Here is a 16,873-nt window from a genome sequence, read left to right on the forward strand (position 1 = left end):
AGGTTTTGTTGCTAAGTGTGGCATGATACTCAGCATGTCCCGATCTTTTTCACAGTGGCTAACCACAAGTCTGCTTTGTCAGGAAAGTGCCAGGGCTCTGTCACATATCTTTGTGATATCTGGTTTCAACACCTTTAACCTCTTGCTCAGATTATCCACCATGGGCAGCACGGTAGCATAGTTGTTAGCACAGTTGCTTCACAGCTCCAGGGTCCCAGGTTCGATTCTCGGCTGGGTCACTGTCTGTGCAGAGTCTGCACGTTCTCCCAGTGTCTGCGTGAGTTTCCTCCGGGTGCTCCGGTTTCCTCCCACAGTCCAAAGATGTGCGTGTTAGGTGAATTGGCCATGCTAAATTGCCCTTAGTGTCCAAGACATGTTAAGTGGGGGTTACTGGGTTACAGGGGTGGATTAGATACGTGGGCTTCAGTAGGATGCTCTTTGTAAGGGCCGGTGCAGACTCGATGGGCCGAATGGCCTCCTTCTGCACTGTAAATTCTATGATTCTATGATTCCTATCACACCAGATCTTAGAGGGGTGTTATCTTCAACATATACCAATCAAAGCTGATGATAATCTCACTTAGTTTAGCTCATGTAATGGATAGGAACGAGAGTGAACTGAAACCTCTGTTCCCTTCCCCTACTCTATAATGGTTGTGTTATTTGAAAAAGAAGAGGTGGGTATGTTTCTTACTCATGAGTGTGAGACAGTTTGAATGACCAGCAGCAAGCTATTCATGGGTTTGAATAAAGAGGAACATTTATTCACGCATTCACTTGGAAAATCTAATGCTGCATCACTCACTCACACACATACCTGGGCAGAAAACAGTTAAAGAGAATAGTACACTTTTACAAGTTGCAAATAAAAGAATGGGTCATAACTCACAAGTTTGGTTCATCTTGGAAAAAAGCATGTGTTGAAGGCAGAGTTGTATACAATGGTGGATTTACACTTTGTGCTCACCTTCATTTTGCCCCTCCCACCCCACCCCCAATGATGGCTGCAGACCCTGAGCGGCTGGCGCACCTCGTGGCTTTCACCTGGCACCTCGTGCCTCACTGTTGCTGGCTGGTCTGCCCTCCTCAGCCCTGGCTGGGTCAAGTCTCCTCTCACTGCAGCGCTTGCTACTTGATGACTGCTGACCAGCTGGCTCACCTTGGCTCGTGGCTTTCGGCCGCCACCTCAAGCCTCGCCTCCCTCTTGCTGGTTTATTGTCACGTGTACCTGGATACAGTGAAAAGTATTTTTCTGCTTCTGGGGGTGAGCAGCTCAAACAGATCATTTAGTACATGAGAAAGAAAATAAAACAAAAAGAAAATACATAATAGGGCAACACAAGGTCCACAATGCAAGTACTTGGACACTGGCATCGGGTGAAGCATACAGGGGTGTAGTATTAATCAGGTCAGTCCATAAGAGAGTCGTTTAGGAGTCTGGTAACAGTGCTTTTGAATCTGTTCATGCGTGTTCTCAGACTTTTGTATCTGCTGCCCGATGGAAGAAGTTGAAAGAGCGAGTAAGCCAGGTGGGGGGGGGGTCTTTGATTATACTGCCCGCTTTCCCCAGGCAGCGGGAGGTGTCAATAGAGTCAATGGATGGGAGGCAGGTTCGTGTGATGGACTGGGCTGTGTTCACGACTCTCTGAAGTTTCTTGCGGTCTTGGGCCGATCAGTTGCCATACCAGGCTGTGATGCAGCCAGGTAGGATGCTTTCTATGGTGCATCTGTAAAAGTTAGTAAGAGTCAGTGTGGACATGCCAAATTCCTTAGTTTCCTGAGGAAGAATAGGCGATGTTGTGCTTTCTTGGTGGTAGTGTCGATGTGGGTGGACCAGGACAGACCTTGGGTGATGTACACCCCTAGGAATTTGAAGCTGTTAGCCATCTCCACCTCGGCCCTGTTGATGCAGGCAGGCGTGTGTACAGTCCTTTGCTTGTTGTTCTAGGTTCAGTAGACAGCACTTAAAGCCTTCTTTAAAGGGGAGACACTGCACTGTGAGTGCCTTACCATATGGTCCTGCAGGGCTCTCTTCCCAATATGTTGCAGGGTTTAAGTAAATGAGCTGCAACCTGGGTCTATAAGTGCAACATTAACCCTGGATTCTGAAACAAACTTCGGGCTGAATTTTCCCAGAAATCGGCAAAGGTCGATAGTGGATGGAAAAAGTGGCATTGAAGCTGCCAGAGAAACTGTGGCTTCCTCTGTCATATAATCCAGCACATCGAGTAAAAAAACTTAAAGGGGTAGTCCCACAAAGTAATGCGGTTTCTGATATGTCTGCCCCAACAGCGACTCAGTCCTTGAAGATCAGGGCACCATTTCTAAAGGCTGCTCCAGCGCAAAAGAGTTCACCCCACACTGCCCCCTAGCACTGCCCAGGCAATTCACCAGCATGGCCCACTGGGACTGCCTAGGTACTGCCTGGCAACTATCTGGGAACTATCCAAGCATGACCGTCTGCCCGCTGAGTGATGCACACACCTGGGGCGAAATTCTCCCCCAACGGCGCGATGTCCGCCGACTGACGCCAAAAACGGCGCCAATCAGACGGGCATCGCGCCGGCCCAAAGGTGCGGAATGCTCCGCATCTTTGGGGGCTGAGCCCCAACATTGAGGGGCTAGGCCGGCGCCGGAGGGATTTCCGCCCCGCCAGCTGGCGGAAATGGCGTTTGTTGCCCCGCCAGCTGGCGGAAATGGCGTTTGGTGCCCCGCCAGCTGGCGCGGAAATGCGGCACATGCGCGGGAACGTCAGCGGCCGCCGACAGTTTCCCGCGCATGCGCAGTGGGGAGAGTCTCTTACGCCTCCGCCATGGTGGAGGCCGTGGCGGAGGCGGAAGGGAAAGAGTGCCCCCACGGCACAGGCCCGCCCGCGGATCGGTGGGCCCCGATCGCTGGCCAGGCCACCGTGGGGGCAACCCCCAGGGTCAGATCGCCCCGCGCCCCCCACAGGACCCCGGAGCCCGCCCACGCCGCCTGGTCCCGCCGGTAAATACCAGCTTTGATTTACGCCGGCGGGACAGGCAATTTCTGGGCGGGACTTCGGCCCATCCGGGCCGGAGAATTGAGCGGGGGGTCCCGCCAACCGGCGCGGCCCGATTCCCGCCCCCACCCAATCTCCGGTACCGGAGACTTCGGCGGGGGCGGGGGTGGGATTCACGGCGGCCAACGGCCATTCTCCGACCCGGCGGGGGGTGGAGAATGACGCTCCTGATCTCCCCAAGGAGATCTGCCCGCCGCCTGGTGCACATCTTAGGAGACCAGTCAGGTTTTATGCCATTCTGCCCTCATGCCCACATGGATGGATTTTCTGACTTCATGGGTGATTCATGCATAGAGGCCTGATAATGATATGGTAATTAATTCAACTGATCTTCCTGGTGCTGAACAAATGCAAATGTGCCTTGTCTTTGAATGGGGGCAGAGAGGAGCAGAGGGGACAATCCCTTCATGCATTTACATCAGAGTGAAATGCAAATTGAGAGTTCTCACAAGAGTTTCCGCTCCTACTGCCGATTAGGAGTGGAAAATCCTGGTCATTGTCGTTTCTTCTGAAAAGACCCAATTAAATTAGAAAATCTAATCTGATGGTCTCAGGATATGGGTATAGACACTTCTTAGCTTGGAAGGTGTCCTTTGAAATACAGACTGGCTGTTTGATTGCACATATCAAGTCAGGTGACTCTTAGCAGCCATCTTTTGCATCAATTTAATGTGCATTTTTAAAAGATAACTTGGTTCCAAAAGATCCTGATTATAGTTCATTTTTAAAAAGTTATGGATACTTATTTAATAAGACATCAAGTCAAGATCCCAACATTATTCCGTTCACTTCCGAGTATCACCAAGGGTGGTATGGTAGCACAGTGGTTAGCACAGTTGCTTCACAGCTCCAGGGTCCCAGGTTCAATTCCCGACTTGGGTCACTGTCTGTGCAGAGTCTGCACTTCCTCCCCATGTCTGCATGGGTTTCCTCCGAGTGTTACGATTTCCTCCCACAGTCCAAAGATGTGCAGGTTGGTGGATTGGCCATGCTAAATTTCCCTTAGTGTCCAAAAAGGTTAGATGGGGTTACTGGGTTACGGGGATAGGTTGGAGGTGTGGGCTTAGATACGGTGATCTTTCCAAGGGCCTGTGCAGACTCAATGGGCCAAATGGCCTCCTTCTGCACTGTAAATTATATGAATGGGTTTGCAAAGCTATAAAAAAAGCCAGAATATTTTCAAATATCTGACAGCTAACCAGACCGAGCCCACTTCCTAATCTAAGGGGTGTAACTGCCTTTCGAGAGCTTCCTCCCTGATATCACAGAGTATCTGCACCACAGAAGTTCACTGAAGCTCCTTGAGTTTCAGACTTTGCGGGTGTGGTTACCTAGCTCACAATATTCTGCACGAACTCCCATTGGCTGCAGTTGTGACACAATTCCTGGACTGTCACCTCCATAGGTTATTTTATTTATTAATTCGCCTATGTATTACGGCAACTAAGCTAATAGATTTTGAACTTTTACCTAATTATTTAATTTAGTGTAAATTATAGCTGGATGAAAATTAAATTGATGTCCGTCATATAAACGTATTGGAAGCAAAATGCAGCCCTTACTCGCCAAATTGCCAAGGTTTGCAGTCTTTGGAAAGGGAAGAAGATAACAGTAAAGTATTTATTTTGACCAGTGCACAAATACGTTTACAGCTATAATTTAATTGAAGGTGGAATGGAGGTTTATTATACAGGTTCAATGCTTGCAGTTTATCATACATGTTCTGACTTTTTTGCAGTTTAATTCCTCATTTGCGCACATTGAAGGCTACAAAACAACTTTAATACTTGACGTTAGGTAAGGAAAAAAAATCTCAATTTCAAATACCTGTTCATTTTAAATATGGCCAGGTTCAAATATGCAATATTGTTATATGGAAAAATTAAAAACAGAAAAAGAAACATCCAAAATGAAGAGAATGATAATTCTATTGAATGTAAGGTTAATATTGCCAGTGCTGAATTATATTTCATTTATTGTCAAGATTTATTTTGTTACGGTCAGAATTTTTGTGATTTAGTTTGGGTGCTATGTTGCCCACATAGTTCTTTAGTCTATATATATATACTACAGTTTGGAAACTACTCAGTGGGATACTGCAACACAAGGCTAAAAGCATTCATTGAAATGTCTTTCTACAAGGAGCTAGTGCTGTAACTACAAGTTTGCATTGTTTTTGTGCACTTTCAATAAGTAACATGTGGTCATTAAGTGTACAATATAATTGACAATTTGCAGAATGTAGAAAAATGTCCCAACACATTTCACTGAAGTATAATTAAACAAAAAAATTTAAAATGTATAAAAAGATGGGAAGCTTCAGTCAGCGGTAAGGCGTCAACATCCATGAGACAGTTTTCATTGAGAATGTGATAACAATGCTGTCACTCATTATAAAATCATGGATGACAAAGATGATACTGGGTGGGATTCTCCCATCCCCCAGTTGTGTGTTTCTCTGCGGAGTGGCGTTCGCTGGTGGCGGAATTCTCTCCTCCTACCGCTTGCCAATGGGAGTTCACATTGAAGCCATCACATGCCTTTGGGAAACCCAAGGGCAGGGGGTGCGCTGACAGCGGGAAAAGAGAATCGCTGCCATTGTCTTAATGTATGGCTCAAAAATTGGCATGGGAAAAATGGGTTTCAAATCACGCGGCACTGACAACAGTACTGGGGAAAGTGGGAGCTGTGCTGGTGGGATAGTCTTCACTTGAACCATGCTGAGATGAACGTTCTGGCGAGTCATATTACAGGAGTGGTAGAAAGGGCTTTAAAACAAATAGTGGGGGCAAAGGACCTTTAAATATGTAACAAGTAACATGGATAAAGGGAAACTTGTGGATGTGAAGGCATTTGAGAAAGTGCTACATCAAAGGTTACTTGATTAATAAGAGGATCGGGGTTATGGGGGGGAAGGCAAGAGAATGGGGATGAGAAACATATCGCCCATGATTGCATGGCATAGCAGACCCAATGGGCTGAATGGCCTGATTCTGCTCCTATGTTTTATGGATTTTCACAGTAACTTCATAGCAGTGTTAATGTAAGCCTACCCGTGACACTAATAAATACTATTATTATTATGGTCTTACGTCTTATGGGTTACCATGCTGTAAACATATATGACTCTAATACTGCTCAGAATAAGAGCTCATAGTATAGGGGTTAACACATTAGCATTTACACATTAACAAGGTTAGCTGATTGATTAGCTAACAGAAAATGGATAGTAGAGATAAATAGGTCATTTTCAGGTTGGCAAGATGTGACAAATAGAGTGCCACAGGAATCAGTGCTGGTGCCTCAACTATTTATAATTTATATCAATGACTTGTTTGAAGGGACCAAATATATAGTTGGTACATTTGCTGATGACACACAGGTCGGTCAGAAAGTAAGTGTGAAGAGGGCATGAGGAGTCTGCAAAGGGACAGGTTAATTTGGTAGATGGAGATATAACCTGTGACAGTGTGAACTTGTCCACTTTGGCAGAAAGAATAGTAAAGCAGTACATTATTTAAATTAAGACAAACTGCAGAACTCTGTAGTAGTGAGGGATTTCGGTGTCCTGGTACATGAACCAGGAAAAATTAGTATGCAGGTAGAGCGAGTGATTAGGAAGCAAATGGAATGTTGTTGTTTATTGCATGGGGAATGGAATATAAAAGTGGGGATGTTTTGCTACAGTTGTACAGTGCCCTTTCGAAAAATGAAAATCGCTTATTGTCACAAGTGGGCTTCAAATGAAGTTACTGTGAAAAGCCCCTAGTCGCCACATTCAGGCACCTGTTCGGGGAGGTTGTTACAGGAATCGAACCGTGCTGATGGCCTACTTTGGTCTGCTTTCAAAGCCAGCGATTTAGCCCTGTACTAAACAGCCCTTTTTAAGACCACATCTCGAATAATGTGTACAGTTTTGGTCTCCTTATTTAAGAAAATATCTAAATGTGGGAAAAGCAGTTCACGAGACTTTTACCGGAGGTTTATCTTATGAGGAAAAATTGTACAGGCTGAGAGTATCCATTGCAGTTTAGAACAATGAGAGGTGATCAAATGCCGCTGCTCCCAATTCATATGTTACTGGGCGCGATTCTCCACCCCCACGCCGAAGTGGCCGCGCCGTCGTGAACGCCGTCGAGGTTCACGACGGCGCGGAACGGCCCTGGTCCCGACCGATTCAGGCCCTGACAATGGGCCAGTATAGGGGCCGCGTCATCTACCCGCGCCAGGCCTTGTCGCCCGCGTAAAAGCGGCGCCGAATAGATGACGCGGCCGGCGCCGCATAACGGACGTCATCCGCGCATGCGTGGGTTGGCCGGCGCCAACCCGCGCATGCGTGGTTGCCGTCCTGTCCAAATCCGCCCCGCAAGAAGATGGGGGACGGATCTTGCGGGGCCGCGGAAGGAAGGAGGTCCTCCTTCAGAGAGGACGGCCCGACGATCGGTGGGCACCGATCGCGTGCCACCCCACATTCAAGGTACCCCCTGGTGCAGGATCCCCCCTCGCCCCCCCCACAGGCCGCCCCCCCACAGGCCGCCCCCCCCCAGCGTTCACGCACCGCCCACGACGGTAGCGACCAGGTGTGGACGGCGCCGGGGAGGAACCCGCCGTTTTGGCCTGGCCGCTCGGCCCATCCGGGCCTCAGAATCGCGGGGGTGCCGGAGAATCGCCATTTTGGGTGTCTCCGGCGATTCTCCGGCCTGCGAAACTCGACCGGCCTGTTCCCGCCGCTTGGGAGAATCGCGGGAGGGCATCGGACCGGCGGCTCCGGAACTTTTGGCGGCCCAGGCGATTCTCCCAACCGGCGTGGGAGTGGAGAATCACGCCCACTATGTCTAGCAAACAGACATTCTGGAGGGAATTGCAGAGAGGGGCTGCTGCTCGAGGCATTGGTGTTCAGAGAAAGTTGAGAGGTGAAGGCAGGAATCTGTGGGTTTATCCAGGACAATTCAAGCCTAGTGTACTGACAGGAGAATTGGCACATGAAGGAGTTATGATGGGCTTGGGTAGGGATTGAGCTGAAATCTGCCTGGGGGAGAAATTAAAGGTGGCATGGCTGGGTGACAACAAAGGAAAGTGACTTGAGAAAAGGTTTCAAGAGTGATGAAGAGAAGAAAGGGTAAAAATGGACTCTTAATTGGGCTTTTTAATAGCTCACATGACTTAGTAACCATATTACCATGTACTTGTGCTAGTCAATGATAATATTTAACTTTCTAATTGCAGGAGTGGAAGTGTCATCACAGCTGTAACACATACATTTATTCAGGATACCAATGTGAATGATGAAGTCATTACACAAGCTATAAAGAATGCCATCGAGGGAAATTCAAACTATTCATATTATTGTAAGTAATGGCATTTTTGGATTTTCTATCAGAAATGAAGTAGTTTTGCTCCGCTATTATAAAGTGAAGTTTCTGGCCTTTATAATGCTACCAACTTCCACTGAACATCTTCAGGAAGGCATCCAAGCATTCATTGGTGAAGAGGGCTGTTCTGGCTTCATTTTTGCACCTACCCAGCAATCCTGATATGCTAAATCCAAAATACCATGGTATATAATGGAATTTGCACTCCCAATAGAAAAAAAGGAAGAAATGAAATAATGCTTATTGATATAAAAGGAAATGGTAAGGGCTTGTATAAAAGCATATAAAAACTAAAACAGTAGCTAAAGAAAGGTGAAGACTGTTCAAGGATGAAGGAGGGAAACATCTGTGGAAGCTAAAGATGTTAAATAAATAATTTGCAATGTTTTTACAAATAATGGCACAAGTGAGAATGTAGGTCTACTTTAGACGAGTGTGGAGCAAATGTTAGAGTTGATCACAGAAAAATAAATGGCCCTGAAAGGATTAGCAAAGCTCAGGCAGATAAGTCACTGAATGATGTCACACACCCTTGGCTGTTGAATGAGGTCAGGAAATGTTTAATCCTTCTTAAATATTCAGATTTAACAGCATTGCTTCAAGAAGGATGGGTAGTTCAATCCAGATAGTTATAGGTCATTTAATTCAGCACCAATTGCAGTGAAATATTGATTTTAACCTGACATGCTCAGCTGGATTACTTGCCACCCCTCTGTTTTTACCCTGCATTGTTTTCAATGTAAAATTGGCAGGAGTGCATAATGAGCATCAACCATGCAATGCATGGATTCTTAAAAGACTTGTTGCATAGACTTGTTAAAGACAAGCAATACTGGACAAATTTAATAGAGTTTTTGAAGAAGTGACGAATTGGATATATAAAGGAAATGTAGCAAATGCATTGCATCTGGAATATTTAGAAGAGACATCAGAAAAATCCAGGAGTGTGGTACGAGGAGATGTGGATAAAATGTTTTGGTGGACTGGAAACAAAGGGCGCCATTCTCTGGCCTCGTTATGCTCTCCCTCAAGCGAAACGAGGCTGGTGAATAGTGGGAGAGGCCAAAAAGAGAACTGTGCTAGGCGCCAAACAGTTTGCGTTGCAACTGGACTGCTCCTGTTGGCGAAATCAGGATCTCGCCATGGCGTGGCGAGAGGCCAATTATCACCACTTAACCCCATTTCCATACAATTACCGGGAGACACCCCATAGCAAACGGCCTCCCGCGATTCATCTTTCTCCCCAACAAGTGCTCACGCTGGCACCGATTAGTGCTCCTTTTGAAAAATGTGAACCTGGCGGAAGGGCTTCTGTGGGGAGCCGTGGAGGTGAGTAGCTATCTTTGCTCAGAGGCAATGGACCCGGGGGTGCTGGGCCTGCGACCCCAGTGCTCGGTGGGCAGAGGGGGACCCTCTACAGGAGTGGGCCACCATGGGAGGGTGGGGGGAAGGTGCTGCAAGTGGAAGCCCACACCAGGTGGGTAGCCAGGCAGTTTTACCGCACTGGCTGTTGTCTGGTAAGGGGTGGGGGGGGGGGGTGCGGATGGGGACAACTTTGGGGGTCCCTTTTGCTCATTGGACTACCTCCAAAGGATCACATTTAACCTCCACCACTAGCCCCTTTACCCCAGCCTCTCAAAATGGCTCCTTCCATCTCCCTCACCCCGTTCGTTCATCAGCCAGGCCCTACCAATATCCAGAATGTACCTTGAAGTCTGGCTCCATTAGCTGATCTTGTTCAGGAACTAGCTGTAGTCCCAACTGTGGCCACTGCTAAAACCAATAGGATTGGCCTGCAGTTCTCTAAGGCTGAACCTCCATCCCAGGTGGGGGCGGATGTCCCACCCTAGCTAATTAATGCTGCCCCCACTGGAAAATGGAAGCCAGCCTTTTGGTGGGCAGTGTCCTCACCAACTGTGCAGTTGAAGATGGGAGGGATCACAGAAAGTATGGCACCTCGTAAAATCCAGCATGGTGATATTAGTCTAAAAACTTGATAGCAGGAAGAGCCTTGTTGGTGTTAGAAGCTACAACATGTCTCCTTTTATTACTACTGAGGAAGAGGTGAAACATCAGACATTACATGAGCAATCCACTTTCTACAAGGGCCGGGATTCTCCGACCCCGTGCCGGGTCAGAGAATCAGCGGAGGGGTGCGAGAATTGCGCCAGGCTGCCCCGAAGCCGGCCCGCCGATTCTCCAGCGCCGATTCTGAGGACCGTTGAAAGCGCACCCCCCCCCCGGCGATTCTCCGGGCCTTGACGGGATGGGTGCCCGCCAAGTTCGGCTGAGTCCCGCGTATGGTCCCTCCCGGCGGGACCTCGGAGTTCTGGCTTTGGGGGCCGTCCTGGTGGGAGGGGTGGGGGAATCCGACCTCGAGGGGGGTGCCTCCATGGTGGCCTGGCCCGCGATCGGGGCCTAACGATCGGCGGACGGGCTAGTTCCGTGGAGGGCCGATGTTTTTACTATGTTTTACATGGATGATTTGGAGTTGGGGACCAAGGACAATGTGTCCAAGTTTGCAGACGACACTAAGATGAGTGGGAAAGCAAAAATTGCAGAGGATACCAGAAGTCTGCTGAGGGATTTGGATAGGTTAAGTAAATGGGCTCGGGTCTGGCAGATGGAATACAATGTTGACAAATGTGAGGTTATCCATTTTGGTAGGAATAACAGCAACAGGGATTATTATTTAAATGATGAAATATTAAAACATGCTGCTGTGCAGAGAGACCTGGGTGTGCTAGTGCATGAGTCGCAAAAAGTTGGTTTACAGGTGCAACAGGTGATTAAGAAGGCAAATGGAATTCTGTCCTTTATTGCTAGAGGGATGGAGTTTAAGACTAGGGAGGTTATGCTGCAATTGTATAAGGTGTTAATGAGGCCACACCTGGTGTATTGTGTTTAGTTTTGGTCTCCTTACCTGAGAAAGGACGTACTGGCGCTGGAGGGTGTGCAGAGGAGATTTACTAGGTTAATCCCAGAGTTGCAGGGGTTGGATTACGAGGAGAGGTTGAGTAGACTCTGACTGTACTCGTTGGAATTTAGAAGGATGAGGGGGGATCTTATGAAGGGAATAGATAGGATAGATGCGGCAGGTTCCTTCCACTGGCGGGTGAAAGCAGAACTAGGGGGCATAGCCTCAAAATAAGGGGAAGTAGATTAAGGACTGAGTTTAGGAGGAACTTCCTCACCCAAAGGGTTGTGAATCTATGGAATTCCTTGACCAGTGAAGCAGTTGAGGCTCCTTCATTAAATGTTTTTAAGATAAAGATAGATAGTTTTTTGAAGAATAAAGGGATTAAGGGTTATGGTGTTTGGGCCGGAAAGTGGAGCTGAGTCCACAAAAGATCAGCCATGATCTCATTGAATGGTGGAGCAGGCTCGAGGGGCCAGATGGCCTACTCCTGCTCCTAGTTCTTATGTTCTTATGTTTCTCCGCGCCGGGCCCCTGTAGGGCTCTGCCATATTGCCTGGAGGCCGGTGCGGAGCCGGGAACCCATGCGCATGTGCGGACTCGCGCCAGCCATGGCGCGCATGCGCAGACTCGCGCCGTCCGTGGCATGCTGGCTTTCGGGCACCGGAGCTGCGGACACCACTCCGGTGCCATACTAGCCCCCTAGGAAGGGGTGAATACCTGCCACTTGAGACCCTTTGACGCTGGACTGGCTCGCAGCGCTTTTCACGCCGGCATCAGAACTTGGCCGCGGGATTGGAGAATCCCGGCCAAGATTTCTTTGGTGGTTCTGTCATCTGTTTGTAACTGCCCAATATTTGTTAGCAGAGCTGAAATTTCCGCTGTTAAAAACAATTAGAAAATTAATGTTTAGTATACAGTTTTTAAATGTTAATGGAAAAGTTAATTAATATTTATCAGAGCCCAAACAATATTCACAATAATGTGAATTTGAGGCTTTAGGTGACAATCGATGTGTCATTGATTACGGTGTGTATATTAGATGTTTGGAATTTGACTTCCTATTTTGATCTCTTTAACAGCTGTGCCTGGATGCAAAGTGAAAAAGTGTGACAAAGAGACAACGTCAAATTGTTTTCAGGAACCTCGGGGACTACTAGCTGAGTGTATCTGTAAAATTGGATTTTATAAAACAAATGTAAACGAAACAACATGCAGAGGTATTTTCCTTTAGCACCTGACTTTTATAACTATATTAAACATTTAGCGTGCTTATTGATATGCAATTTTTGTTGGGACTGGGCAAGTGCACGGTCAATTCCAGCCCCACAGGTCCCGGGGTCACAATGCAAGTGAATTAACCAATAATTTTTATAAAGATACCCAAAGTCTTTGTCCTTGGCTGCCCAGTAATTACAGTCACCAGGTTTGTAAGTTAAACACAAATACCGTTTATTTATAACAAGAACTATAATGAACTGTGCAGCAAATACAACTGGTTAACTATTAACTAATTCCTAACTCCCCACTTTAACTTGCCCCCCATCCTCTACACATACAGAGGACAACCTAATACAGAAGAGTGGAAAGGAGTAAAAAATAATAAACAAAAAGAAAAAAAGTATTTGTTTCAGATGGTTTTTAGCACACCTTTCTTCACTGCAAACTTGCAGGTTAAAGCCATTCTTTGCAGCCTGGAATGGTCTTCTCTGTAGATTCATTCATCCAGGTTCTCTGTAGTTTAGAAATGCAGTACTTACAGTTTTTCTGTAGAGATGGCACTCATAGGCTTTCTGGAGAAGTACAACACTCACAGGATTTCTGGAGAAAGATCGCGCTCACAGACGTTCTGGAGAGAATTGGCACTCACAGGCCTTTTTGAGAAATACAACATTCACAGCAGTTTCCTGGAGAAAGAGATACTTCATTCTCTCTCTGCATTGCCAGAATCAAAACTGAAATGCCTAAGGACTTTGAAAACTATCCCACTGGGATATAATCCAATCACCATCTGTTACCAGGCAGAGTACAGCCTTTCGGGCCTATTCATTGGCCACCAGCCAATCGATCAAACCGAGTCCTAACCTATCTCTCTCACTGGTGCCGAAAAGTCTGTGGTCTCTTATCAAACCAGAACAGGCTAGCAAAGTGATCTCTCTTATAACGTCTGGATTCTTCTGCTTGAATTAAAGATACTGGCTGCTTGCCTCAAAGAGACATGTCCATTAATCATCCATGGATCAAAATAAGAAAGTCAAAATAAAAGAAAGGGGAAATAGGGTGATCAACAGGCAGGACCATGAATCACTGAAATTTGTTTTTGCTGATTATAGTTTCCAAGATAATGTTCTCTTTAAAATGTACCATCCTTTAATTTCATTTAAAAGCATAAATAACTATACAGGAGAAGTGAGAAGAAAACTGTTATTAAGGCATTACTGTAGATCCCTGTATTTACTTATTTAAAATAGTAATGTTTCAGCTGCACATAGTCCTGAAGCAGGACAGTCCTTTTTTAGATTAAGTTGGTACAATTTAATTACATGCTTTACTCCTAATTTTCTGCATTAATTTTATAACTGATTCAATTTTGATCCCTCTGGTTCTATAAATAAAGAAAGAATTTTTGGTAAAAGACTTGTGGCAATCTGTTAAACTTGTTAAAAGACAATGAGCAGAATTTTATAATTTTTTTACCCAGTGTTGGCTTGAGCAGGTAAAGGTGATGCAAGCTGTCAGCTACCTTTCTGGCTTTTGCCGTAAAATCTTCATGCATTTTGAAAATAAATGAAAGAGGCAGACCCACAATATCATGCTGGCAGGGTAGGCTCTGCAGCAACCTCAGCTCCTTGGCACCCCGATCTGAAAAAAAAATAAAAGGCCCTCCTCATCACCCGTGCCCCCATCATGGAAATGGAAACAACCCCCCTGCAAGAACATGGGACCGCCCCACTCTCCCACAGACACGAAACCTACCCCCAAAAAACCATCCCTCCATGGACAGGCCTCCCCTTCCCCAGGAACATCCCCTATTCCGAATCGCCCCAATGTAAGCCCACCTGGCACTGCCCTCTGGCACTGGCCCAGTGTCAGGTGCCAATGCCAGGGTACTGCCCAGGCATGATACTCTTCCCCCCATTGGGGCTGTACCTACCTGTGCACCTCTGGCGGGGACTGTTTGCCAGGTCTCATTGGTCTAGATCCGTTGGGAACCCCGCCGACGTGATTTCACAATTAGAGGCATGACACAACCCACTCAAATGGCCTCCGGCTTCCCAAAGCACTGTTGGTGACAGCACTATAGAAGCCGGAGACCATCTGAATGGGTTGTGCCGTGCCTCTAGTTGTTTCTGGTGTGGCCTGTGCAGTGCCACGTGCTGGAAAGGGTGTCTCCTGAAGCCTCCTTTGCATTCACGAGAAGCTTCTAAGCGTGTACTGCTGTGGCATCCAGCAGCTGTAGCAGCTGATTTGATGCTCAATTTATACATCCGGACCATGCAGGTCTGTTCAACTAATTCACTTGTCAGTTACCACTGAACATGTGTTCAGCTGCATTGCTAACATTATTTAAAGATCCAGGGCGCCAACTTGTTGATAAGATCATTTTGAATAAATTATACTCTTGCTACATCTCTTGAGTTATAGCTGCAAATTGTTTCTGGAGATGTTGTGGTGTATTTTGGATTGTGGAAAAGGCTTTTGCTGCTCCCTCACAGATAGGGCAGAGGATCTGATGACCTGTCCTCATAAAGACAGTGGCTGCGGGTTTGCAGCATGACAGAGAGGTAGAGGTAGCTGTGGGAAGACAAGCTCTGCCCAGTTCCCTCTGCGAAGGTGGAAAAAGAATCCTCCACGTTCCTTAACAGTGCAAGGAGTTTATCTAGTTAGTCAACCAATGCATCCAGCATCTATGATCTAAGATCCCTTATCAGCATTCACCATATGCTCCTCCATCAAGTTCCTTATCTGACCCCACCATAGCAGAATTCATGCTCCAGTAAACTGGCACACAAACCATCCATCTGTCAGGCCTGGCTGCAGCTCAGTCAAGCCCAGTGACTCACGATGTGCTGATTCCAATTCTATACTCGCCTTTAAGGTACATGCAGTGCCAATATCTGAACTGGTGGCTGTAAATATCAAATCAAATGAAAGTGCCTCTCTCTTCTCCTCCCGGGTCTCCTTTAGCTGAGTAAGTAACAGTTCTTGGATGTTTGAAAGCAGCAAATTAGAAAGGAAAGATGGGGCGACTGTAGGAGGATGGGATGGAAAGCAAGAGGCCCATGGTCACACCACCTGCAACTTGCATACTATGCCAGAGAGTAGAATCATAGAATTCACAGTGCAAAAAGTGGCCCATCGAGTCTGCACCAACCCTTGGAAAGAACATCTTCCTTAGCCCACGCCTCCACCTTATCCCCGTAACCCTACTTAACCTTGTGGACACCCAATTTAGCACGGCCAATCCACCTAACCTGTACATCTTTGAACTGTGGGAGGAAACCGGAGTTTCCAGAGGAAACAAAGATGATCTAGAAATTGAGATGGGGCATTAAGCACAAACATACCACCTTCGTCAATGTTTTCAGTGATGCCAGGTGCCACAGTCTCTGTTGCAGCCAACCACATCATGTGGGACTTCAGGAGATGTAGGCATCCTTGTCCGCCACTGGATCTGTTCTGCTCCCTTCTATTGTGTATCACCGTGGCCTGCAGGCAAGAGGGAAGAATGTCAGTGATTGTGCTGCACTGGGTTGGGGTAATGCGTTTTCCATTGTTGGGTTACTGGATATATTTGGAAGCATGGGAGTTGGGTTTGATGTTCTCATTCTTGGTATATGTGGGAGGCTGAGGTATACCATTTGGATGTTAAGCGTGACTCCTGAGTGCTCGGGAGTATTTCTGGGTGAATGATGGGATGTGATGCAGAGAAGTGGATCGTGTGGTAGGGAGGAGGTGTCATGTAAAGATTAATTTACTGACCTTAATCCCCAAATAAGATCATTACACTTCTTGTGGTATAGCTGCCAAGTGCTTGGGGACAGACACCGAGCACACATTTTAATGGAGAGGCAACACTAAATTGTCGAGCTATTTAAATTTCAATCAGCAGGCAAGGGTAATCATGCATTACAATCCCTGTGCTTCTTTTCATGGGCTATTTAATTTAGTCCTCAGGGGGTAATTCATTGTGGGAGGATGTGGGAGGATAGGTGAGATATTAAACTGAGGCCCTGTCTGCCTGTTAATTTAGATGTTAAACAGCCTGTGGCATCATCCGAAAAAGGGCAGGATGTTATCCCAATGTGATGGAAAACAGTTATTCCTCAATTAATGACTAAAACGGATTAACAGGTCATTTACCCCATTTGTGTTCTTGGAACCTTCCTATGTACAAACTGACGGTTGTATTTATCAACATAACAATAGTGTCTACACTTTAAATTGGCCGTGAAGTATTTTGGAATTTTCTGATGTGAAAGGAATGATGTAATTGCATCTCTTGTCTTCCCTTATCAAAGCCTTCATAATTTTAAACAG

General features: G+C 46.6%; 1 protein-coding gene across 23 annotated transcripts in view; it reads left to right on the forward strand.

Annotated features, from left to right (window-relative positions):
• The window catches only part of LOC140389119 (mucin-13-like), a 206,150-nt gene that overhangs the window by 170,838 nt on the left and 18,439 nt on the right, over positions 1-16,873 (forward strand). For all 23 annotated transcript variants that reach the window (XM_072473324.1, XM_072473279.1, XM_072473344.1 and 20 more), the window contains 3 exons: positions 4,782-4,840; positions 8,270-8,391; positions 12,415-12,552. In XM_072473324.1, the coding sequence (XP_072329425.1) occupies positions 4,782-4,840; positions 8,270-8,391; positions 12,415-12,552 (319 nt within the window). The remainder of the gene's footprint in view (positions 1-4,781; positions 4,841-8,269; positions 8,392-12,414; positions 12,553-16,873) is intronic.

Source organism: Scyliorhinus torazame, chromosome 2, assembly GCF_047496885.1.
Source record: "Scyliorhinus torazame isolate Kashiwa2021f chromosome 2, sScyTor2.1, whole genome shotgun sequence".
Classification (NCBI taxonomy): domain Eukaryota; kingdom Metazoa; phylum Chordata; class Chondrichthyes; order Carcharhiniformes; family Scyliorhinidae; genus Scyliorhinus; species Scyliorhinus torazame.